The 27112-nt window shown below is 35.8% G+C and overlaps 1 protein-coding gene across 8 annotated transcripts in view; it reads left to right on the plus strand.

Annotated features, from left to right (window-relative positions):
- Positions 1-27112, plus strand: part of REPS1 (RALBP1 associated Eps domain containing 1) — a 77205-nt gene that overhangs the window by 33840 nt on the left and 16253 nt on the right. For 3 of the 8 annotated variants that reach the window (XM_012474463.3, XM_012474465.3, XM_012474470.3), the window contains exons 3-10: positions 2906-3102; positions 3232-3385; positions 3973-4097; positions 4581-4743; positions 5020-5083; positions 7178-7332; positions 19033-19154; positions 22593-22673. In XM_012474463.3, coding sequence (XP_012329886.2) covers positions 2906-3102; positions 3232-3385; positions 3973-4097; positions 4581-4743; positions 5020-5083; positions 7178-7332; positions 19033-19154; positions 22593-22673 — 1061 coding nt within the window. The remainder of the gene's footprint in view (positions 1-2905; positions 3103-3231; positions 3386-3972; positions 4098-4580; positions 4744-5019; positions 5084-7177; positions 7333-19032; positions 19155-22592; positions 22674-27112) is intronic. The other 5 variants (XM_012474468.3, XM_012474472.3, XM_012474469.3 and 2 more) reach the window with 3 other exon arrangements.

The raw sequence follows: 27112 nt of genomic DNA on the forward strand, positions 1-27112 counted from the left end.
GAGTACACTAGTAACTGAAAGAAAATAGGCTTCTATTACAAATGAAGTCAAGTCAATAGATCTCTTGTGTCTTTCTGGTCTTATAATGGCTTGTGTGACCTTGAGTGAAGTGTCATGACTTTATTTCCACTACCTTGCATTTCTCACTTGAAAACATTAGAAAAATACGTCTGTTGGCCGGGTGCAGTGGCTCATGCCTGTAATCCCAGCACTTTGGGAGGCTGAAGCAGGTGGATCATTGGAGGTCAGGAGTTTGAGACCAGCCTGACCAAAATGTGAAACCTCGTCTCCACTAAAAATACAAAATTAGCCAGGTATGGTGGCATATACCTGTAATCCCAGCTGCAGGCTCAGGCAAGGGAATTGCTTGAACCTGGGAGGTGGAGGTTGCAGTGATCCGAGATGCTCCATTGCACTCCACCCTGGGCAACAGCAAAACTCTGTCACAAAAAAAAAAAGTCTATCTTCTATTATGGCATAGTATATGTACTTCATCCATATTTGACTATATTCACTGTTGAAATGGCAATTTTTTTAAGAATTACTAAAAGTTGTTTAAAAGTATTTTAGGTGAATAGTTTTATTAAGGTAAATAATAAATTATAGCTACCATCTTCGTATATAGCTTCCCTATTTTCTTCATTTCTAGTAAAATAACATTATACTTTGTATTTTTTTGTTTGGGAAGGCTTTGGAGGCTCCAGTTAAAATAAAGAAGTAACGGGTAACCTAAACTTTCTGGTTGATAGAGACAGTATTAAAATATTGGCAGACTAAAATCTAGATATAGACATCTGACCACATTACAAATTTGTATAAGTTTATTTTTACACTGCTATAAAGAAATCCTTGAGACTGGGTAATGTATAAACAAAAGAGGTTTAATTGACTCACTTCCACATGGCTCAGGAGGCCACAGGAAACTTTCCTACAATAACAAGAGAGGTTTAATTGACTCATGTCCACATGGCTTGGGAGGCCACAGGAAACCTACAATCATGGCAGAAGGTGGAGGGAAAGCAAGGCACATCTTACACTGCCTCAGGAGATAGAGAGAGAGAGAGAGAGAGAGAGAGAGCGTGAGAGAGCGAGAGCGAGTGCGTGCGCAAGGGGGAACTGCTACAGACATTTAAACTATCAGATCTCATGAGAACTCACTCTCACGGGAAACCACCCGCCATGATCTAATCACCTCCCATGTGGGAATTACAATTCGAGATGAGATTTGGGTGGGAACACAGAGCCAAACCATATCAAAGTATTATATCAGATAATTTGTTTTTCAAGTATTTAGTGGCTCATTCATGTGAAAGAAGATAGAAATTCTATAAAGATAGGCATTTAAATGCAGGGGGTTCTTTTGTTTTCATAGAGTAAAGGGGAAAGACAAAAATTAAGATTTTTAAAATCTGTGAATTACAGAAAAATTTTTGTAAAAATTCTGTAAATAACGTAATTTGTAGAAATAGTTTTAAGTACCATTTTAATTTATTGGTCAACGGAGGTTTTCATTGTGGACCTCTAGTTTGCCACACATCATTCTTCTAGTGTTGGGAGTTTACATTCTTTTTAGGTAATTTTGAATTCTTTTACATGTATATTAAATAAGCTTAATAGTTTCCCTCCTTCATATGGAGGTTCTAAAGAGAGACGAAGGTAATCATGTAATGGAGGTAAGTACGCTTTTTATTTTTATTTTTTTTTTGGGACGGAATTTCACTCTCGTTACCCAGGCTGGAGTGCAATGGCGCGATCTCGGCTCACCGCAACCTCCGCCTCCTGGATTCAGGCAATTCTTCTGCCTCAGCCTCAAGTAGCTGGGATTACAGGCACGCGCCACCATGCCCAGCTAATTTTTTGTATTTTTAGTAGAGACGGGGTTTCACCATGTTGACCAGGATGGTCTCGATCTCTTGACCTCCTGATCCACCCGCCTTGGCCTCCCAAAGTGCTGGGATTACAGGCGTGAGCCACCACGCCCGGTCCCAAGTACGCTTTCCTCTGAAATAATTCTGCACCTGTATTTGTTCTGGGCTAAAAGTATGGCTCAACGATTTACTTGCAAAGAATTTCTCAGTCTTTCATCTTTCTCCTGTATTTGAAATTGAATGTAGAATATCTGACTATAGGAGAGCCATAAGCCAGACTACAGTGGATAGATAGAATACTCTGTACTATGTTTTTGGTAGGTGAACAGTAAGATATGTTTAGGAATTTCTGCCATGAAAATTTGTAAATCTAGTCTCAGACTTAGTGACATTTCTGTGTTTTACTTAGAGCTCTAAAATCTTACTTTAGAGGCCCAGTGTGAGTAGAAGCAGCCTAGGCTTTGGGGTCTAACTGATCTAGGTTTATATCCTAACTGTCAGTCACTACGAGCATGAGCTTGGCATCACAGAGTCTCAGTTTCCTTATCTGTAAATAGGGATTTTGCAAGGGTACTATGGTTACGAGGTGAAATAAATATTCAATGACAAGTATAGGACCAAACATACATAAATATTTAATGTAGCTATTTTTATTATGCATTAGAAGGATCTTGGCATCATTAGAAGGACCTTGGCATCACGGAGCCTCAGTTTCCTTATCTGTAAATAAGGGCTTGGCAGGGGTACTGTGGTTACTAGGTGAAATAAATATTCAATGATAAGTATAGGGCCAAACATATGTAGACATTTAATGTAGCTATTGTTACCACTCATTAGAAGGGCAATTTGGTTTTATTACTTCTTTATAGGTAAGAGTCTCCCTAAATAATGTAAGGGAGATGATGGTCCAAATTTTGTGCCTGTTGTTTCTGTATCCATTTTTACAAAAATTCTAATATCTAATTCATGTCTTACTTTAGTTTTTAATGTATGTGTCCTTTTTTATTTTAAAGTAATAATTGTTTTTTGGTTAACAGTAAAGGACCTTCCTCTGCCAAGATTTGTTGCTTCAAAGAATGAACAAGAATCTCGCCATGCAGCCTCATATTCTTCAGATTCTGAAAATCAAGGGTCATATTCTGGTGTAATTCCCCCACCACCTGGCAGGGGGCAAGTGAAAAAGGGATCCATAACCCATGATACGGTTCAGCCTCGTACATCTGCAGATGCACAGGTAATCACATGCATGTAAATATTAGCAGTAGATGCCCTCTGCAAATGCTTACACTAAAACATTTATTGCAACCTTAATAATTAAAATGTCTCCTTAAAATTAAAATTTTAAAATAATATTCTTTTCTAGGAACCTGCATCCCCAGTAGTTTCACCACAGCAGTCTCCACCAACTTCTCCACACACATGGAGAAAGCACAGCCGTCATCCCAGCGGTGGGAATAGTGAGAGGCCTCTTGCAGGATCTGGGCCATTTTGGTCTCCCTTTGGTGAAGCACAGTCAGGTATTTAGCGATTGATTGATTGATTGATTAGAGTGTCATTGTGTTGCCCAGGCTGGTCTTGCACCCCTGGGTTCAAATGATCCTCCTGCCTTAGCCTCCTGAGTAGGTGGGGATTATAGGCTTGTGCCACAGAACCTGGCTTAGAGATTTTTTTTAAGTAACAATTATTTAGGATTGTAAATTGAAGGAAACTTGATAATACTTCTTCAAGAGTGGCCTCCAAGACAGTTTTTAATTGTAAGTTAAGTTAAATAGAAGCAGAAACCAACTATGGAAATTTTTAAGTGGATACATTGCTTTGAAAAGTGGTAATTGCATTTATGGATACCAGATTCTCTAAAGGTGTAAAACAAATAATTATTCTCCAGAATATTTTGTATATATTACATAAATTTTATTAGTATTGACAAGGAGAGCACAAAATGATTGAAAAGATTTAAATGAGGTATAATTTGTATTTGAACAGAAAAGATTCCATTTTGGAAATTGTTAGATTTCTTCAGAGTTAGAGTTTGAAAGAAAACTTCCTGGTAATGTAAGTTTTTTCTTCAAACATGAGTCAGCATGTTTACCCATTCTCCTTATAGGTTCTTCTGCTGGTGATGCAGTGTGGTCAGGGCATTCCCCACCTCCACCTCAAGAAAACTGGGTCAGTTTTGCAGATACTCCACCAACCAGTACTCTTTTAACCATGCATCCTGCTTCTGTCCAGGTGTGACATTTTATTGGTATTGCATTTTTATTTGCTTCATTCAAAGTATTGCTGCATTCATTGTTTTTATATTTTGCTGTTGCAGATTTTATAAATGCAAATTCACTCATTTATTTAAAAAAAGCAAAATTCTGCTCTGTGCATTTGAAGTCTGTTATCATTGGAATGTTTCAGCTGATTTTATTTCTGTTTCTGATTTCCTAGTGAAGTTTTGAAAGGTTTCTGCATCTGGAAATATATTTGCTTGGCTTTCTTAGCACATTTTCATAACTTTCTGTTGCTTACATAATTGCTATCATTCTACACATTTCTATAATCATTGCAAAAACATATCCAATAATCTGATTGTAACAAATATGTGGTTTTACATTTTAAATGTCCACAAAAAGCAAGTTTTACTTTCAAAGATAAATAACCTAGCAATCTTGGTCCATATAGTCATGTAGGTAGATACTGTACTGAGGAAAAAATGTTTCATTACAGGACCAGACAACAGTACGAACTGTAGCATCAGCTACAACTGCCATTGAAATTCGTAGGCAATCCAGTAGTTATGATGATCCCTGGAAAATAACAGATGAACAAAGACAGTATTATGTAAATCAGTTTAAAACCATTCAGCCTGATCTAAACGGATTTATTCCAGGTGAGTTTTTGAAAACAGAAGTTCTTCTAGATGGGACAGGACAAAGTCTCAATTTCATAATCCCAAAGACATTGTTTTATTGGTCATAGATTTTAATTACACAAGATAATTATCAAATAATTTTCTAAAAATTTATAATCACTGGGGACCAGAAACATTACATATTCACATATTAAAAATATCTTTCCCCAATTGAAAAAGTCTAAGACTCTTATATTCTGTTCATGGATCCATAAGTTTAGAATAACATTAAACAACACTGTTTTAATATTTCAGGATCTGCAGCTAAAGAGTTTTTTACAAAATCAAAACTTCCTATTCTTGAACTTTCTCATATTTGGTAAGTGTGGTATATCATTAGTTGGGTAACTGGGTTGCTTCTAAGGAGTTTCTAATAGATAGATTTTAGTACCTTAAAAAATAAACGACTAACCCCTTCTAGAATCCTGTCAAAGAACTTAGTATTGCCTTACAATAGCCAGCTTCTCTCTTATTCTGCCGAAAAAGAAATAAGTGATACTGATAAAGTAGTACTTCATAAAGAGCTAGAATTCTTTAAGCTGCATCAGGTGTTTTTTTGTTGCTAGCATAATGTGTGAGATAAAAGTTAGTTTGCACATACATGGTTATATTATCCCATTTGGTTTTTTGTCAAGTTAAATAAGTCCTATACCATGCCATAAGATTAGGAATGGTGTTAGCTTCCATTTAAACAGAGACTGAGAATAGCTGTGTTGGAATATTGTTGGAATTGGCCATAGAACACAAAGTGCAATCATGAAAAAAGCAACTGGGGCTGGATACAATGGCTCACGCCTGTAATCTTAGCACTTTGGGAGGCTGAGGCAGGCAGATTGCGTGAGCCCAGGAGTTTGAGAGTAGCCTGGGCAACGTGGTGAAACCCTGTCTCTACTAACAATACAAAAAATTAGCTGGATGTGGTGGCACATGCCTGTAATCCAACTGTTGGGGAGACTGAGGCATGAGAATCACTTAAACCTGTTAGGTGGAGGTTGCAGTAAACTAAGATTGTGCCACTTCACTCCAGCCAGGGTGACAGAATGAGACTGTCTCAAAAAAGAAAAAGGCTGGGTGTGGTGACTCACGCCTGTAATTCCTGCACTTTGAGAGGCAGAGGCACACGGATTGCTTGAGCCCAAGAGTTCAAGACCAGCCTGAGCAACGTGGCGAAACCCCGTCTCTACAAAAAATAAAATTAGCAAGATTTGGTGGTGCACGCCTGTAGTCCTGGCTACTTAGGAGGCTTACGTGGGAGGATTGCTTGAGTCCAGCAGGCAGAGTTTGCAGTAAGCTGAGATCATGCCACAGCACTCTAGCCTGGGCTACGGAGCAAGACTCTGTCTCAAAAACAAATAAATGGTTATCAGATAAATATAAATGTTAATTCCACTGTATATCAATGTATTTCTCTATATTCTAAATCATTTTTAATAGGTTTTTGGTACCGTAACATGCTGTAGTACGAGGTAGGTAGATAACACCTAAAACTGAAAACTCAAAAACTAGTAATATTATGTATGCTATTTATAATTTAAGGCAATAAAGACAAAAGTCGTTGTCTGTGTAGCTAGGAAAGGGTATAGACAGCAAGGTGGAGAGGCTGTATTTTTATTTTAAGCCTTGCAGTTCTACTCAATTATTTAAAGTACGTACATATTGGCCAGGTGCAGTGGTTTACACCTGTAATCCCAACACTTTGGGTAACTGAGGTGGGTGGATCACTTGAGGTCTGTAGTTCGAGACCAGCCTGGCCAACATGGTGAAAACCCATCTGTACTAAAAATATAAAAATTAGCCAGGTGTGGTGGTGCATGCCTATAATTCCAGCTACTCGGGAGGCTGAAGCAAGGAAATCGCTTGAACCCAGGAAGTGGAGGTTGCAGTGAGCAGAGATTGCACCATTGCACTCCAACCTGGGCCATAGCAAGACTCCGTTTAAAAGTTGGCATTGTAAATAAAACAACCTGCAAAAAAAAATAATAAAAATGAAAAATGAGATAAAGTATATACATATTGAATTTTGATAACATAAAAACATTTTAAAAATGTCACTAACTTACTACATATGCCTTCTAAAAATGCATGTGAGTTATAGGTCATTCTTTTTGGTGACCTTAATTATTGGGGCCACTTTTTAGAGAATTTCGAACACACAGGAAAGTTTTAAGAAAAGCACTATGAACACTCATATGCCACCACCTAGATTCTGCAGTTAACATTTTGCTACATTTGCTGTATTACACATCTTTTCATGTATGGGATTTTTAGAATTACTGACTTTTTACACTTTCTCATGGAAAATATTTCTCTTGCGTTTTTTCTTTTTCTTTTTCTTTCTTTTTTTTTTTTTTTTTGAGAAATAAAAGGATCCAAAGCGGAATGTGATTATATTCACAATAAACTTATCTTCTAGGGAACTCTCAGACTTTGATAAAGATGGTGCATTGACACTGGATGAGTTTTGTGCTGCTTTTCATCTGGTGGTTGCTAGGAAGAATGGCTATGATTTACCAGAAAAACTTCCTGAAAGCTTAATGCCCAAACTGATTGATTTGGAAGATTCAGCAGGTAAGATTGGGAGCTGAAGAAAGCTATTTGCATGCCTTGATAAATAATGATGCTTGATTCTGAAAGAATAGAATAGAGGTCAACCTTAGCTTAACAGCTTAGATATTTCATCAAGTGTACATAGATTTGTCATCAGAATAGGCTATATGGCTAAACTTGGATTTGTCTTATTCAGTCTACTTTAAAAAAATAAAGATAAGTAATATGTACCACTATTTCACCTTTATACTTTATGCTGAGATTTGAAGAGCCTTTCATTGTCTTACTTTGCTATTCTTTAATTGTGATATAGATTGTATCAAGTGGGTAAAGTAGCCCATCTTCATTATAAACATTTTTCTCTTTAACACATCTTAATTTGTTGAGGGGAAATTACTTGGTTCATCATTAGACCTTTATAGCTGTGAGCATTTTCCTTTAAAATGCCAAGCTCTCTTCTGCAGACTCTAAAGAAATCTGGACTTTTTGTGTTTGATTTTAGACAATGCTGTGTTGTTAATAAGAATGCTAAATGTTCATATTTATTGGGACCTTTTTTTACATGTGTGAGACCGAGTCTTACTCTGTTTCCAGACTGGAGTGCAGTGGTGAGATGCTGGCCCACTGCAACCTCCGCCTCCTGGGTTTAAGTGATTCTCCTGCCTCAGCCTCCTGAGTAGCTGGGACTACGGGTGTGTGCCACCACACCCAGCTAATTTTTGTAATTTTAGTAGTGATGGGATTTCACCATGTTAGCCAGGATGGTCTCGATCCTTTGACCTTGTGATTCGCCCTCCTCGGCCTCCCAAAGTGCTGGGATTACCATGCCCGGCCTGGACCTTTCTTTAAAAAGAAAAAGAAAATCAGGGCCTAAAAATTAGTAAATTTTTCTTAAATTCTGAGCGAATAAAAGGATATCTAATGTTTAATTCTTAATGAGCCTAATTAAAATAAATTATTGTCTTCAGTGTTTCTGTCTGAACTCTCTTTTGGATATGATGATGGAAGAAATTTTATACTTTTAAAGGGGAAGTTAAAATAGAATTTGGCTCTGAAAGGGGCATTTATCTATCAGGCAGTATTTAAAAATGTACATGGTCTGACTTAGTTGTCTAAATTACACAGAAGGAATCAGATGCATGAATTTACTGTCACAAAGAGAACAGTCTCATTGGAGTCCACAATCTGAATGTTCTTCTAGTTTTGCTGATTTTGCCTGTGACTTTGGGCAAGTTCTGATCATTTACTGTATTTTCCCCTTCTGTTTCTCCACCTGAAATGTGAATTTGATGCCATTCACATTTCAGGACCTGAATTGCACACTGATGTTCTATCAACCAGTAGGTTGATTCTAAAAATACAGCATTGATTTTAATTTTTTAAGCAAATTTTTCTTTGAGAATCCTAGGATTTTGGAATCATTTCAGGTAGTTGTGAAGTGTCATCCTCTAACTTGAGCTGAAAGCTAAGTGTCTTTATCAGGTAATTTTGCTTCAAAGTACTTTGATTTACCTACGTAAGAAAAAATAACAACTTCTTTGTTGTTTACGCTATGATAGTAACCAAAAGAAGAAAATGTGGTAACTTCACACTTTCAGTATCACTGATTTAAAAATTGGACTTGTACCTACAGCTTTTATATGACTTCAAGCCTTTGAAGACTGATAGCATAATAATATAAGAAAATAATTTAAACAAAGTTTAATCTGTTGTAGGTGATTTTGTAGAGGCTTGTCTGATTCTGTTGTCTGTTATATTCATTGATGAATCTGGCTTTTGCATATATTTAATGGGTTTCTTTTTCCTTTATTTAATTTAAATAAAAATCAAGTTCTTTGTAAATTTGATCTATAAGGTTGATGGTTCAAGAAGTTTTTTTCTGGACATTTCTCTTTTTGTCTAATTTTACACCTGTTATATCTGTTTAACAAAGAGAGACTGATTTTATTGCCTGTTTATATCTGTGTACTATTGTTCTAAATATAATTTGAAATGTATCACAGTCCCAGATTGTTTTTTCCCCCTCCCAACATATGGTTTTCTGACCAAACTTACTGTAAACATTGGGATCACACAGTATTACATTGAAATCTGCTTTACATATTTACAAATGATAAATTTTGGAATTCTGTTGATTCTGGGATGAGCCAATATAAATTATCATTTTTCTTTCACCTATCATAAACCTGAGATTCACATGACAAAAAGTCCTTTGAGTATAGAAATTATCTTGTGACACTGTGAGTCAGTCATAAAAATCATTGTAAAAATAGCTGTGTTTTTAAAGGTCACAGTTAAGAGGATAACACTCAAATAGTTTCTTTTGACTGATAATATAATTTATCGTAAATATTCCCTCTGTGGAGCCTTCCTGACCATGGCAGAGGCAGTTTCTCTCTTTTCTGATCTCTCATAGCATCTTCTACATGCTAATTACTGAAACGTACCACACTAACTCCTGTTTTTTCCCCCCTCTTTCTGTCACTATACTCTGAATTCCTTGAAACAAGGGAAATGTATCCTATTTATTGTAGTATGCTCAAAACCTATCACCTTGCCAGGCACTGCACTAATATTGGATGAATTAATTCTACATGTGTGCCATTTTCAAAGAAAGGTATCTTTCTTGACATTTTTCTACCTTTGAAAATATAGCAATTTGTTATCCTAAATTTATGATGTTGGGACATACTAAAGCATTAGTTCTACAAATATTCTGTACTTACATTTTAACTCTTAAAGGCAAATAGATGGTGAGCAGTGGTCACTTGAGTTACAACTCCTTGGAGTAACATGCTAGGCTTTCTATAGACATGAAAACATGAGTGGGTAAATGTGCATTTTTTCCAAAATTACTTGAACAGGTATACAGGGTTAAATCATAGATAAAATAGAACTATTAAGGATTACAGGTAGAAGTGCTTCTGTAGACCTGAATTGGAATATTTAATAAATAACATCAGCACTGAATTTGGCAGCTAAAATAAATAGAAAGGGAAACTTGATTTTTGTTGTCTTATAGAAGAAAGCATATAAAAATTCATCTGCAGAATGAGCTTTCTGAAGCTGAATTGAAGAATATTTATCTTTTTAAGAATGTTTATCTTCTTAAAAAAAAAAAAAGAAGAAGAAGAAGATTGGCCAGGTGCTGTGGCTCACACCTGTAATCTCAGCACTTTGGGAGGCCGAGGCAGGTGGATCACGAGGTCAGGAGATTGAGACCTTCCTGGCTAACACGGTGGTGAAACCCCCATCTCTACTAAAAATACAAAAAATTAACTGGTCGCAGTGGCAGGTGCCTATAGTCCCAGCTACTTGGAAAGCTGAGGCAGGAGAATCGCTTGAATCGAGGAGGCGGAGGTTGCAGTGAGCCGAGATGGCACTACTGCACTCCAGCCTGGGTGGCAGAGCATGACTCCATCTCAAAATAATAAATAAATAAATAATAAAAGATTAAGATGACCTGCTACAAACAGGTTGAGGTGCTATACATTTTAATGTCCAAAGAATCTTCTCCTTTGAAGCACAGTTGCAATCTTACATGGACTTTGTGATTGTTTGATACGTATCTTTCTCTCAAACTAGACTAGAGCCTTCTAGGAAGGTAAGAACTGGATCAGTTTTGTTCATTGTATCTCAGTGCCTGGCAAGGTGCAAATTGAATATAGGAATAGACAGACATTCAGATTGTTGAAATGATTAAGTGACTGAGCCAATGATTTCTAACTATTTTCTAACTCTACACCACACTGCTAACAAATGCAACTTGGCAATCTCTGTTGGAGATGCTGAAAGAAGGAAAGGGATGTGAGTTCCTTGTCTACATCTCCTTCTGCACGATCACTACTTTACACAGTAGATTTAGGCACATGTTTCATTGTTGTTTATAAGGTGCATTGCATGGATCCACAATCTCTCAAAGTATTTCCAACATAAATTTTTTTTAAGCCAGAGAAGAGAATTCTTGGGTCTTTCCATGAATAGTTTACTAGAAATCATGTAAATTCAGATTTGAGACTACCTTGGTGCAAGTAAATTACTGTTGAGAGTTTCTCTTACATTCATCCATAAATTTTTATCATATATATAAAGACCTACACACAGGTATTGGTGTATATACAGATACAATCATACTATACATCCATTATTTTTTTTTCTTATAATGTTGGACATGTTTTTACTTATAATTGATGCATTTTGGCCATGTCCCCACCCAGATCTCATCTTGAATTCTCACGTGTTGTGGGAGAGACCTGGTGGGAGGTAATTGAATTATGGGGGCAGGTCTTTACCATGATGTTCTCGTGGTAGTAAATAAGTCTCACAAGATCTGATGGTATTATAAAGGGAGTTGCCCTGAATAAGCTCTCTCTTTGCCTGCTGCCGTCCATGTAAGATATGACTTACTCCTCCTTGCCTTCCGCTATGATTGTGAGGCCTCCCTAGCCAAGTAACTGTAAGTCTGTTAAACCTCTTTCTTTTGTAAATTGCCCAGTCTTGGGTATGCCTTTATCAGCAGAGTGAAAATGGACTAATACAATAATATATAGAGCTATCACATTTATCATTCAAGGTATTCCATAATACGATGTGTACCTTAATTTAACCATTTCTTATTGATAGATTTTGGGATTGTTTTCTGGCTTTGCCTTTAAAACACTGCTGCAGTGAATATGCTTTTTAATATATATGTATATATATACCTATCTTTGTTTTGAATAAATAACCCAGAATCTTTGCTTTTGAAAATTCATTATCCAGGTACCTTTAATTGCAGAGGAAAAAATAATGAAAATATGTACTAATACTTGTCATTAACTTTCTAATTAAGAAATTACTTCTCAAGCCACCCCTCTACTCCAGACATACTCTGTCCCTGTCTGTCTTCCCCCTGCCCCCCATCTCTTTCTGTTATGTGGCATTTCTTTCCAGATATCCGGGTATTGTAGCTGATAAATCAGTACAGTTGAATTACAGATATTAGTAAAGATGCACCATTTAATGAAATTGGTCAGAGTAAATAGAATTCAAATCCTGACAAAGACGTTGACAAGTAAGGGCAGATAATACTTGAAGGGCAAAAGCTCTATGAGGATGATGACAATAGTGGAGGCTTTAAAAGATTACAGTTTTGGCCGGGCATAGTGGCTCCCAGTAGCACTTTGGTAGGCCAAGGTGGGAGGATCACTGGAGGCCAGGAGTTCGAGGTTATAGTGAGCTACAATCCACCACTGCACTTTAGCCTAGGTGACAAAGTGAGACCCTGTCTCAAAAAAAAAAAAAAAGATTATGATTTCAGATTCAGTGGATTAGTAAATGTCCTTGGGAATAATTAATGATACTCATAATTATTTTTTACAGAAGTGACCTTTTTCCTTTGCAGCTGTGCTGTGAAAGTCAAAAGTGAACGAAAGATGAACGTCTCTGTCTCCCTCTGTTAGAAAGAGAACTCCATGGGATTGGGATTCTTGTCTTGCTCAGTACGAGATCTCGAGAGTTTGGAACCCTATAGGCCCTCAGTAAATGTTCACTGATCCAATTAGTGCTTTTTAATTTTGCCACAAAATTATATCCCCCAAAAAAGTAGCATTATCTTTCCTTTTTCTTTCCCCCTGAGACAAAGTCTTGCTCTGTTTCCCAGACTGAAGTGCTGTGGCACGATCTCGGCTCACTGCAACCTCTGCCTCCCAGTTCAAGCAGTTCTCCTACCTCAGTCTCCCAAGGCATGCACCACCACGCCTGGCTAATTTAGTAGACATGGGGTTTCACCATGTTGGCCAGGCTGGTCTCGAACTCCTGACCTTGTGATCCGCCTGCCTTAGCCTCCCAAAGTGTTGGGATTACAGGCATGAGCCACTATGCCCAACCTTTATCTTTCATTCTTTGTTCTTTATGCTCCATTTCCACTATTTTCTCTGTAAGTTTTTAAGATAAAGCTCCAATTAACTCTTTTTCTCCTTATAGAATTCTAGTTTTTATTTTGAATGAATTAACTTTAAATGGATTTTTTTTCCCCATGTTTACCTGTCTTTGGATAATGGGAACCTCCTATATATTGTAGGTAATATTCTTTGAACTGTAAAAGTTGAGTCAGATGTTGATCAGTACTCTAAGAAGTCAGCAAGTTCAGTTTAATTAGAATTTTGAGTGAATAGTTTTGTTTCTTTTCAAACCTTGTTGGACACATTTTTACTTTGTTTTTTTTTTAAACCTTTGGTTTTAATTGAAAACAGTCTTCTACATAGACCCTCTTTTAAGGTGGTCTTACTCAGTAAGTTTCCATTTTGTGAAGTGTTGGGGAAAAGTGGAGTTCATTTTGGAAATAAAACTTACTAGTTTTTTGATGCATATAATATTCAAGAAAAAACAAAGCGTATCTTAAATGTTGTCTTTCTGCATATGCGTTGCTATGCCTGTCTTTTAAATATGAATGAAAAAGTTACCATTTGTAGTTTTCCTTGAAGACTTAAAATTTATCCACACTTGTTTGTTTTTTATTTTACATATTTTTTTTCTTAGAAGAATAATACTCTTTAAACAAAAGTTACTTTTGCCTTTATGAAGTTATTTAATGAGGTTGGAACATTGAACCTTCATTATTGAATAACTTCCTAGATTTGTTTGCTGCTTAAAGCAAAATAAGTTCTTTTTTTTTTTTTTGAGATGGAGTTTCGCTCTGGTTACCCAGGCTGGAGTGCAATGGCGCGATCTTGGCTCACTGCAACCTCCGCCTCCTGGGTTCAGGCAATTCTCCTGCCTCAGCCTCCTGAGTAGCTGGGATTACAGGCACGCGCCACCATGCCCAGCTAATTTTTTGTATTAGTAGAGACAGGATTTCACCATGTTGACCAGGATGGTCTCGATCTCTTGACCTTGTGATCCACCCGCCTCGGCCTCCCAAGGTGCTGGGATTACAGGCTCGAGCCGCCGCGCCCGGCCGCAAAATAAGTTTTAAACTGTAAGACTTTAAGGAAGTACATATATTTCTATAAGATTAAAAACAGCTGGCAATCAACTTTTGAGATAATTTTTTTAGTATATCACGTATGATACTAAGAAAATAGGAGAAATTTAGGATGCGTAGGTTGCAAGGGTAGAATAAAACTAAAGCTCTTTGAAAAAGAGATTGTTTAGCAGGTACACTGTACTGAATTGAGTCTAGGAACTTTCCAGATTCTTTGAAAGGATGGAGAAGTGAAAACTTCCAGTGTTTGAAAACTTTAGAATAAACGTAGAATAAGCCATAGATCAGTGTGATCATACTGGGTTGTCTCTTTCAGACACACTTTTATACGTGGAAATACTTTTTGCATAACAGCCCTTTTGGGGTTAACTTTAACGAATAATTTAGGCTCATGCTCTTCTTTTTCAGCCCTGATGCTCTGATGATGTCAGGGGCAGAGCAGAACCCACAGGAGGGAGGCAGGGTTGACACAGTGTTCCAGCAGGAGGCTAGGTTGGAACACTGCATCAGGTAAGAGTAAAACTACACCCCTGCCTCCGGAAAAATACAGTCTTAAAGACTAACATTTGTGTGTGGGCAGGAAGCTCTTTGTTGGAGTACTTACGTGGAGCAGAGTTGAAGGAGGTATAGCTTATTTCCAGACTGAATGGTTGTCCACAGACTTTTGGTTTCTAGAACATAGGAAAGAAGCAATATGTAATTTTGCTAATTTATCCCAGAAATAATTTTTGGATGTTCTAGGACAGTAATTTTTCAAACTTTTAAATCATTTTTTGTTTGGTTGGTTTTTTTTGTTGTTTTTTGTTTCAATGTGGAACAATCTTTTAAATCTTAAAACTCCTTTAAACATTCATAAAAATTGTGGACCCCAAGAGCCTTTGTTTACATGGTTAACTCTATCAATAGTTACATTACTAGAAATTAAAACTGATTAATTTGTATGTTTTTACTTTATGTAATAAAGTAAATCTATTACATATTGGCATAAATACTTTTAGGAAAATAACTGTATTCTTCCAAGATTAAAGAAAAAATTATAAAAGGGGTGGCATTATTTTATATTTTTGCAAATTTCTTTTACATCTGGCTTAATAGAAGACAACTAAATTGTCATATTTGCTTCCACATTGTCTGTTGGATATGTTGTTTTCTTTGAGGTATATCAGGGGTCTAAAAACTAAGGCCTATGGGATAGATCCAGCCTACTGCCCATTTTTGATTAGCCTATAAGCTAAGAATTTTTTTTAACTGTGGAAAAGAAAAGAAGAGTAATATTTTATTACACATTGAAAATTGTATGAAATTCAAATTTCAATGTCTATAAAAATTGTATTCAAACACAGCAGTGCTCATCGTTTATGAATTGTTTAGGACTGCCTTTGCACCATAATGGTGGAGTTGGATTGTTGCAACAGGTACCTTACAGCCATAAAACCTAAAATAGTTACTATCCGGCCTTAAGTAGAAAAAAGTTTCCAAATAAAATCTAGCCCACACAATAAAAGAAAGGACTGTTTCATGGCTTTGTCAGATGATGTAGATATTCTTAGGTGCTACATCAAAGCACAAAGGTACTTTCTTAAAGCTTAGTTGCAGTGTGGAAGCTGAAGCCACTTAAGGCGTTTTTGTACAGTTACTTGGTTTTATGCAGTAATGCATTGAGTCTTTGTAAAATATCAGTTCGTTGAGTTATACACATCTTTCAGATGTTGATGTATTTTGTTATAAAATATTTAAGTGTATTTGCTGATTTCATAACCTATCTTATCAAAGAAGCCTTTAAGTGTTGGAAGCTCTTGAGATTATGGACATGGATATACATTTTCAAAAATTTTCAGTTTTACCTTGAAAGCTTGAACGTTGTCATTAGTAAACATTAGAAACAAATACTGAAAACGATTCTTTCCTTGAAATGACAAGCTCACTTCGTTCGTTTTTAAGAAAATACCTGCTCAATACCCAAGTCTGAATTATTATAATCAGCTATTCTTTCAGGAAAAATGGTATTCCATGAAAAAAGTGGCTTGTTCAGCTTACAACTGAATCACACAAGTACTTTTCTGTGAGACAACCATTTTACTTTTTTATGCAGCAGAAATGCTGTGTATATAATTTCCCATTTTGAAATATAGAGGAAGATGTGTTTTTAGGGCTGAGATTTAATAAAATTAATTTTTACTGCTTCATGAACATTCATCAGTGAGATCAGCATGCATGTTTATTTTCATTTATTTATATTTAATACTTATATATGTGGGGGGATAGGAAATACAATAACTCTAAGTGAGGAGTACAATAACTATATTTTGTTGCCACTGTATTTAGTGCAAATGTCAACATGGGAAAAGCATTATTACAAGAATAATTTTGACTTTTCAGATCTCTAAAAGAGTCTTGGGGACTCTCAGGGAGGAGTCTATGGTCCACAGTTTGAGGACCACAACTCTTGGAAAATAACTGTATTGGAATAGTTATAAAGTACAATTATTTGGATGACTGGCAATTCATTTCTTAGCTTCAAGTGGCTAGACCCACTGCAGCTTTGTACCAGTGAACCAGAAATATTCCCGAAATCTGTCCCAAATTGTAAGTGCCCTAAGGTGGGGGTGTGGTACAGCCTGGCCCTAAATTTATCAGTAGAAGAAATCATGAGAACCATGAACTTGAAAGCCCAATCAGGACCTCCAGATTGCCCTAAGATTGATGTTTAAAAATAAAGTAATAAGCCGGGCGCCGTGGCTCACGCCTGTAATCCCAGCACTTTGGGAGGCCGAGGCGGGTGGATCACGAGGTCAAGAGTTCGAGACCATCCTGGTCAACATGGTGAAACCCCGTCTCTACTAAAAATACAAAAAATTAAGTGGGCATGGTGGTGCGTGCCTGTAATCCCAGCTACTCAGGAGGCTGAGGCAGGAGAATTGCCTGAACCCAGGAGGCGGAGGTTGCGGTGAGCCGAGATCGTGCCATTGCACTCCAGCCTGGGTAACAAGAGCGAAACCCCGTCTCAAAAAAAATAAAAATAAAAAAAATAAAGTAATAGAGTTGTGCTTTAAATAAGTTCTTTTGAGTATTAGTCATCCTGTAGCTAATACTGTTTTAATTCTGATTATTTTTATTTTCTTCAATATTCATCTGCTTTGGGGAATCCCTTAAAGATACTTCTTTATTATTCTTCTAGTAGACTTTCAGTAAATTGTCAAATTTATAGATACTGTCCTCCTTTCCCCTTGTTACCACTGGGGATAAAGGTTCATAATTTTTTCCCCCACTGAAAACTATCCAGTGAGGAATTTGCTACTACTATTTATCCTAAATAATTTTTTTGTAAGTTCTTCTCTAAGAACTTTGAGTTGAGGTCTTCATAGGATAATATCTGAAGGCTTCCTACCTCTGTACTACCCGGAAGCTTCTATTGAGAAGATACAGGACTTAAGAAAGAAGTAATTTATGATCTTAGAAAGCAAAAATTAGATGACAATTCTGGACTGCAGACTAGAACTTGCAATTTGGTATAATTATAAAAGTGTAACGTCTGGGTAAGTAAAAAGGAAATATTTTGAGGGAGGCATGTAACAATAGGCAGAAGGGACATTTTGAGAACTTTTTCAACTATCAGTACTTAATTGTGGTTCCAGGAAGATGGCAGTAAAGGAGAATGAATTTAGATAAAAGAGAATACACAAGGCAGCTGATTCAGTAAATATATGAGTGCTCCTATGTATTAAGTCCTGTGTTAGGCACTAAAACTTAAAGAGTTTACTAATGAATAGACTGAAATGTTGAAAGCTATACATTGCTAGGTTATATGGCTGAGAATTTAGGAATCTGAAGTATAGTGCTAACAATTAATGGCAGCTTTCTGATGGAGAAACTCAGGTGCTGTTTTATTCAACTTGCCCGTGATCAGACAGTGATATTGGAATGGTGTAACTATGCTTAAAAGTAGAATATGATACCTCAAAATACTTCAAAAACCATTTTGAAATAGTATCATGGATTTGTAACTATCTCAGTTAAGTCTGTAAGTGCCAGTGATGTGAATGATAAAAGTTAAGTTTCATACGGGCTTATTGACTTTGCTTTTTTCCTGTGGCTGGGGACTCTCCTTTTGCTGTGTTCCTTGCAAGTATGTGCTGCTTTTTGTTAACAAGGGAGATTTGTAGAGAAAATGTGAGTGAATTAGTATAAATCAGCATATTCCAGGCGAATACTGAGGGATTCTATTTGATGAAAAGTATGTGTGTCTGGAAAAAAAATGATTTAAACAAAGCTTATTTACTTTGAGACATCACAAGTCTTGATATACAAATGTGCGTACGGATGCTCCAACAGAGAATTATATTGTTTCCCCAAACTTATTTGAGCAGAAAACCTAATTTTTCAAAGCCACCTTACTGATTAGTATTCCATGGAGTAGCATGCACTTTGGAAACTGGTATAAGTCTATTTCTCTTATCAGAAATCTTTAAAGCATGTGACCTATTACACTATTATTATGTATAACCTTTTTCTATTTATTTCTAAATAAAATAGGTTTTATTTTCATGAAAAGCTGTGGTTTCAGGTAGACCATAAGTAGCAGGAATAAGTAGTGTCTGATTGTTAAAATGCTAACTCTGAGAACATAAGGAAAGGAGATTTAGATTATATATTACTACTTGTGAAAGTCATCTTTTAGCTTTTTTAAATAAGTAAATATGCCTAAAATAAACTACAGTGTATTCTTTATAGAGAATTTCTCTATTTTTAAATTGCAGATGTTGGGGATCAGCCAGGCGAGGTAGGTTATTCAGGCTCTCCTGCCGAAGCTCCTCCAAGCAAGTCACCATCGATGCCGTCACTAAACCAGACTTGGCCTGAGCTGAATCAGAGCAGTGAGGTTAGCAAAGCTTTCCTTTTCTTTCATTAAAAGTAACTCTTTTAAGGTAAGATGTTCCAAAGAGGGTGATTTCAATCTATATCTGCATGCATAATTGAAAGAAGACCGTATCAATTATACTATGATAAATGTTAGTAATTATGTGACTTTTTTGAGGTTTTCAAAGTATATATTCTGTCATTTGATTTCCACCACTTCTCCCCATTAAAATCTTGTGAGTTTAAAGAGGCAGATTCAGAAAGTTTAACCATCAAAAGGTTAAACTTGGCCAAGATCTCATATCCAGTGAGGGACAAGAGCTAAGATTTGAACGTAAGTCCTTTGATACCTAATGAACTGCCACATCCACTATGTCACACTGCCTTCTCAGTCCTGTAAACAAGGTATGTAATGATACATTTGGAATCTTAGCACTGGAAATGATAAGAGAAGTGACTAATTCAGTTTCCATGTGAAGAAAATATGTTTTACAAACCCAAAGCTCTGTATAATTAGTTTTATTCAATATAGAATGTTTCACCATATTAAATGTGTTAAAGATGTATCATATATGACCAAGCACAGTATGCAAAATGGAATTTGGGACAAATGCAGTGTTCCCCAATTTTTTGGAACTCCATTATCTAAAATAACAAAAGAGCCACTGATTAGAATAAGTGAAGAGGACCTGAGGCCCTGCCTCCCCGAAAATACCTGCTTAGGCCCCATTGTAAAATTTTAGTGCTCTGGAGAACTCCATTTGGAAACCACTGCTCTAGCGTATTAGAGCAGTTTTCTTTGTGAACAAGTTACATTTTTTTCCTTAAGCTTTTTTTTTTCTTTTTGTAGCATGTAGGAAATGCTAAAAATATAAAAGTTTGTTCACTTTCAGGAAGAAGTTCTAAGCTTCTGTCCTTTCCACGTCTTAAAAGTGCTGGATTAAAGAGCATGCTAGTTATTAATAATTTTGGATAGTTGGAAAACAAAAGTAACTAGTGGTTTTACACTGCTTCCTGCTTTATGACATAATCAGAGCCAAGATACTTGTGTCTGAGACATTATAACATCACACCATCCATTCTACCATTGGATGCAAAACCATCAACATAAGTGTTTTTCTAGATGAGGGGATTAAACCTTGAAAGAATTTGCTAATAGAGAGGGTTTATGGAAAGTAAGGTAATTGTTCTTGAGACACTACTATTTATGCTGCATCTATTTATTTTCTTGTCATTTTTTAAAAAACAGTATTACATTAAAAGAATATTTTTATTCTATTGATATCAGTTTGTAAATAAAAGCAATTCTTTCTGAAGCATCTCAGATCTAAAGCCCATGTTCATTCTAAATAAAATCACATGTGATCATTAGAGAGTAGAGATGGAAGTCCCTTCTAAATTCAGATTTTAGTAGTTGCATTTTCCCTACTGAAATATTCATATCAAGTTCATAGTATTCGGTAATGATGTCATGAATAGCATAATTTTTTTCTATGTGTGAAAAATCAAAATACTTTTTATAATATTTCTAAAAATATCTAGTTAGGATATGGAATTTAGGTTACATTTTAATTGTCTTCCACAAAGCACTAGTAATCTTTCAACATAGATTTATTCCGCACTTGTGGTTATGGATGAGACAGTACAGGAGATGACACTGATAATCTCTAACCTTTATGGAGCACTTTTGATATGTCAGTTTTGTTTTTTAAAAAAAAGACAAACTATGTATATTAACTCCATTAGTCCTCTGAACAATCCTATGCAGTAGATAATTGTGATATAGCTGGAGAAACTGAAGCACAGAGAAGTTATGTAACTTGCCCAAGTTTGCACAGCATAACTGGGATTCCAGTAGCCTGGTTCCACAGCTGTGAGCCCTTAAAAATTAAGTCATGAAGATGATAGAGAGTGTCCCTTTGTCCTCCAGGTAGCTTACATGCAGTCTTGTGAAACTAAAACTTCATGCCACCCAAATGAAGTAAACAAGTAAATACCTTCTTTTTGGCAAGAATCTTCTATATCTAAACTTTTCTCCACAGTTAGATAATTAGGATTTTAAAATTTGCTTCTGTGTCCCTGTAACAATAATTATTGAGGAAAAAACTAATTATATTAAGAGATACTGATAAGTCACTTTGCTGAAGTGATGCCACATGATAAAAGTAATTATTGTGGGATTTTTAATTCACGAAATACTTTGAATGCAATAATATTTCTCAGAATATTTTAATTTTCATATGAAAACTGATCTGTAGGAAAAATTGTTGAATTACTGTGTTAGCCATTTATGTAGGTAATTTTCGCCAGTGTGCTCATTTGCTAATATTTCATTTTTACGTATCTTCTAAACTTAAATGCCACTATTTTAAATAGTAAGTTGAACTTTGAAGCATAAATATATATTCTTTCCCAAAGAGGATTTTGGTTTATGGGGTAGTTTTGTCTTTGTGTGAATATTCGTGTGTATACATTGTATGTGTGTAGATGTTTTTTCCTCTTTAGAGGATAACTGATAATTCTTAAGAATCAGATTTAAATGATAATTTTAATACAATTTTCATGTAAAAATTCTATACCATTTTATTACTAAGATCTCTAAAACAAATGGAATTTACTATCATTAATATTGACTTATCACTCCACCTGTTTTAAGAGGTATGATTTTTTTGTGTGTGTACCTCTTTTAGAAGAGTAGTATTTCATATCAAAATACATTTTCTGTATATAACTCATGCTCAGATGCTTGATTTGCTCTCATTGTGGCCGCATTCTGATTTTTCTAGCATGGGGTGGGGAGTGGGGAAGTGGGGGTGCCTGATTGGCAGTTCTGTCTTGTGGTCTGGCATGGCCCTGTTTGTAGTGCTGTTTGCCGGGGTTGACTTGCTACAGATTGACATAAGCTCAACATAATTAATTCCAGAATTCTTTGCATTTTATCTCAATTATATTTTATTAAATATACATACGTGTAAAATATATGCACGTACATAATAGAATCATCTTTCAGGGGTCGCACTGGCAAGTCACACTGACTTGCTTTGTTTTGACCAAAACTTTGATTCATTAGGATCATAAAATCAGTACATTAACATTTGAATGTTCAAAGAAGGATTTGATGCCTCTTTAACATTTTTACTTGGTAAATGTTTATATCACTTAGACTTTGTTCCTGTATTGTGTTTTATTTTAATTCTGTAAAGCTTTATATCTCTTCCATAGAGATTGCAATAAATTATGACTATACTTTTGATTGTGAAGCTCCTCACCTTACATTACGAGTTGACTCAGAATAGATAAATATAAAATGTTGATGGAAAAATAGAAATTACGGAATTTTGTTAAACCTGTGAAACACAACTTGCAGTGCAACCTCTGAATTACTTTGCTAAATCTTCTCCAGTGATCTTTTACTCCATCTTTCTCATCATGCTGACTTGTCTCTCCTCTGTCTGTTCAGCAGTGGGAGACATTTAGTGAACGCTCTTCAAGCTCACAAACTCTGACCCAATTTGATTCTAACATTGCACCAGCTGATCCTGTAAGTCAATCACTTAGCTTGCTTGTTTGAGATTAATTTTATTAACCCAAATTTCCATTCATTATCGTTTTTAGCTGATATGCATGTTTCAGTGGAGTACTTAGAGGGACGTGTCAGCAGGCTTTTCAGTTTTGTGTGCTTAATGGTGGGAAAAACATTTTTTGCCATTCCGTTTTTCCAGTTATTTTGTTGAGAGAAAACAACATTTTTAAAATCTGGTACATGTGTCTAGAAAAGCATTTTTTGTGACAATCTATTTGGTTAACCTTGTCATTTGCTAATTAACTATATATTTTATATACATACTATTTATTTCAGTGTAGTGACAATTTATGTAAATACTATTTTATTTGTATACTTACATATCATGTAATATGTACTACATATGTAACTATTTATGCAATGTCATCTTTTATTTTGACATGCCAAATGACATAGCTTTTATTTAATTAGTATGTTGAGTTCTGTTAGAGAGAATCAAGTTCAGCAATACAAGATGTTGGTCAAAATTCCCCTTTTGCAAAGGAGCCTCTGTCTTGTCTTCTTGTGGTTTAGTGTGTTGCTTTGAAAATGCTACAAAGTTCACATCCTGATTTAAAAAAAAAAAAATTCTGTCTCCATAGAGTTAATTTTATATATGCTCCACCTGTCCCTTGGGGTTTTTGAAAACCTTAGCTGTTAATCGTTCTTCTCCCTGTTCACTTCTCTGCTTCTTCTTTTTCTTTTTCTTTCTTTTCCTTTAAAGACAAGGACATGCTAATAAGCACTTTCCAAAAAGAAAAGAGGGAGTAAGTAGGAAGTGAAGAAGAGTGTAAAGGCAGAATTTTAAAAATGAGCTGAGTAGAAAGATATGGAAAAAATGACATAAGACATTCTTTTTAGATGTTTCTGATCAGAGAGAGCCAGCATTTATTAATTAAATGTAAAAATGGTCTTGTCATTTTTGAAGAAATGGCATTTAAAGTATCTTCAACAGTTTGAATTAATGGGCCTTTGATGTGTGTTTGTTTGTGTTTGTATTTTGAGACTGAGTGCAGTCTCAAGACTGTTGCCCAGGCTGGAGTGCAGTGGTGAGATCTCAGCTCACTGCAATCCTGGCCTCCCAGGTTCAACCGATTCTCCTACCTCAGCCTCCTGAGTAGCTGGGACTACAAGCACCCATCACCAAGCTGGCTATGTTTTTTTTGGTTTGTTTGTTTGTTTTTAAGTAGAGGTGGGGTTTCACCGTGTTGGCCAGGCTGGTCTCAAACTCCTGACCTCAAATGATCCACCCACCTTGGCTTCCCAAAGTGCTGGGATTATAGGTGTGAGCCACCACCTCCAGCCTGATGTGTTTTGTCATTGTAAAGAATTTATATGAAATATAGAGGCTGCTGTTGTATTTATTGAATTCAAGCAGATTTATATGAAATATAGAGGCTGCTGTTGTATTTATTGAATTCAAGCAGATAATATGTTTTTAAAATGTTTATTTTATAGTCTATTAAGTATTCAAGGACCAATTGATATGTAGATTATCTCTGCCTTTTGCTTCTCATTTCTTGCCACATTTAAGGCATTAATTTTTTATTTTAATCTCTGAAAAATGTAGGAGGAAATACAGGGCAGTACTTGAAAACTTTGCTGCTACTGGCAGCTATAATTAAGATCTCTTAGGATATGACAAGTTCTGTAAACTAAAAGTTTTGCCTTTATGTTTTTCTTTTTAAGTTTAAAGTTTTACCTTTAAACTTTAAGTTTTGCTTCTCTATATTATTCCTGTCTCATTATTATACAGTTAATATGAAAGTACTTTATATGGGAAGGAAGGTTTGATGTGACAATAAAGAACGATTCAATAACCCAAAAAAATAGTGACAATAATCACTCATAGTATTATGATTCTTTCTCAGGCCAGGCAAGAACATTATGTATAAAAATCTAGAACTCAGAAACAAAATAAATCGACCTATGACTGACAAGAAATGTATACAAATAGTTGTTTGAATAGCAGTGATATTCTCCATACTTCTTGGAAATAATATCCCAGTTTAGGAATGCCAGCTCTATATTTAAAATTATGTGGCTCAGTACTTTGCTTTGTTACCTCTAGTGTGTCAGGAGGCTTTAGGAAAATAGGGTGGTTAATTTGTGTTTAAAACTTCAATTTAGACCTCTGAACTTGATAAATAAAGTTGTCATTCTTAAATATTTATATTTATAATCTAATATCTAGAAATATCTTATTTCTTTTATGGTGGCAAACTTAAATCTGAACTTTGTTTCCCAACCAGTATTCTTACTTCAAATTTTCAGTTAGAAGAGTAGCCTGCTTTTTGTTCTACATTGTCTAAGTTTCTTAACCTGCAATACTTACCTGAAGTATTGCCCATCTACAGATCCACACAGACTATAGCCACAATCCCACATGATCCTTTGCAAGGCTTCATAGAAGTGAGGATTATAAGTAAGTCAATAAGGCACTTTCAGATTAGGAGGGAATCATCTGGCCAGGGGAAGGGAGGAACTACACTTCTAATAGGAATTTAACATTTCTTAGAGTATGGGAAATATTTAACGGACTGTTAAAAAGAAACCAAATTATAATAATTAGTCATTTGCTCAGTAAAAGTCCGTAAAAGGTTCCAAACTGGTCTGTAACATTTAGAGACAGCCACTACACAGTGCAGTGACCCCATTTGCAAACCAGATGGTTAGTTATTAAGCTTTCATAGTTCTGATGAAATTGAGATTCTGATGGTCTTGTTTCGAGAAACTTGATCTCTTTTCTTGAACTGCTTGTCAGTTAATAGCCTTTGATAGAATCTGCTTCTGCTAGGGTATACATGAATCGAAACACTAGGAAAATTGTAGATGTATGAGAAGTGTAACGTATTAGTTTTTGCCATGATTTATTGTACTGCAAGTATATGAAAATGCTAGTTAACATTCCCAGCTGTTCCAGGCTTTATAAATCTGATTTTATGTACACGTATACATACATAGAATACAGATTAGATGAATGTTATGAATTAAAGCATCTATAAAGTTTTCCTGTTTTTAATTCCTAATTTGCTTTGTATTTGGAATAAGAACTTATTTTCTCATGAACCATCATATTTTCCTCCTTTGATCTTGCCTTATAAAGGTAAATTATGATTTTCATAATTGTTATTTCTGATACTAAATGTAAATTAAGAAAATAGTAGAGTTGCTCCTAAAGCTATGTTTTTATAACCAAAATATATCTTAATATCATAAGGCATTCTTACAAATATTTTACTGAGAATGACTCATTATTATATGATAAATCTAAACTTCCATCTATAATGTTAATACTATTTGTAACTATAATTTTAGAGTTGTAGGGCAAATGTTAAGTTGATTGGTTAAGTACATGAACCCTGTCTAGATTCTCCCAGAGGAAAGAAATTACTTTAAATGAACTTGTTAGTATAATAGATGTAAAGAATTTGTTATAAATTGTTAGAATTCAGAGATTATGAGCATAAGCTAAGAAAATGTGTCAGATAGGAGAGGGTATGCTGGAACTTAACTTTCTCTAGCAAGAGAGCTTGGTGTTAGCACAGTACTGTCTCACCAAAACAGTTTCCAACTTAAACTTAAAGGACAGTATCCTCCTCACTAAATTATAAACTTAATTCATTGCTAATATTCAAAATTGGCCAGGTGCAGTGGCTTATGCCTGTAATCCCAGCACTTTGGGGCACCAAGGCAGGTGCATCACAAGGTCAGGAGATTGAGACCATCCTGGCCAACATGGTAAAACCCCGTCTCTACTAAAAATACAAAAATTAGCTGGGCAAGGTGGTGCGTGCCTGTAGTCCTAGCCACTTGGGAGGCTGAGGTAAGACAATCACTTGAACCAGGGAATCGGAGGTTGCAGTGAGCCGAGATCGCGCCATTGCACTCAGCTTGGTGACAGAGCGAGAGACTCTGTCTCAAAAATATATATATATTCAAAATTTAGGACCTCAAGTTCAGTCTTTAGTAGCAGCACATACAGAGTGTGAACTGACCCCTCATAGAAGGAGCTGAGCCCCCTTGGTGATGTTTCTCAGCCAGTCTATTGCTGTTAAGCCAGATGCTTCATCTGGTCTGGTTTCTCCCCTGGGAGTCTCAGTCCCCAGGACCAGGCCTATCTGTGTCCCAGGCACACCTCCCTTTGCCTTCTTTTTCTGGCAGGCTACCATTGTCTTCATTCTCTCATCCTTGCTTTTGTGCTTTCATTCTTTTCAAGTCTTTACTGTCAGTTCCTTTACTCCTCTAACTAGACTAGATTCTCATGAAGTTTAGAAATTTTAGCTGTATTACAGTCATGAAAAAGGTTTAAGAACAGTATTAGCGTGTTAGAATGAGAGTTTTACTTGTTCTGCTTTAAAAAAAATGGATTCCTTTGTGGCAGTTTGATGCTAAATTTTGAGACAATCAAATTTAAC

The sequence above is a fragment of the Aotus nancymaae genome, unplaced genomic scaffold, assembly GCF_030222135.1.
Source record: "Aotus nancymaae isolate 86718 unplaced genomic scaffold, 86718_ANA_hifiasm-v0.15.2.pri h1tg000040l, whole genome shotgun sequence".
Lineage (NCBI taxonomy): Eukaryota > Metazoa > Chordata > Mammalia > Primates > Aotidae > Aotus > Aotus nancymaae.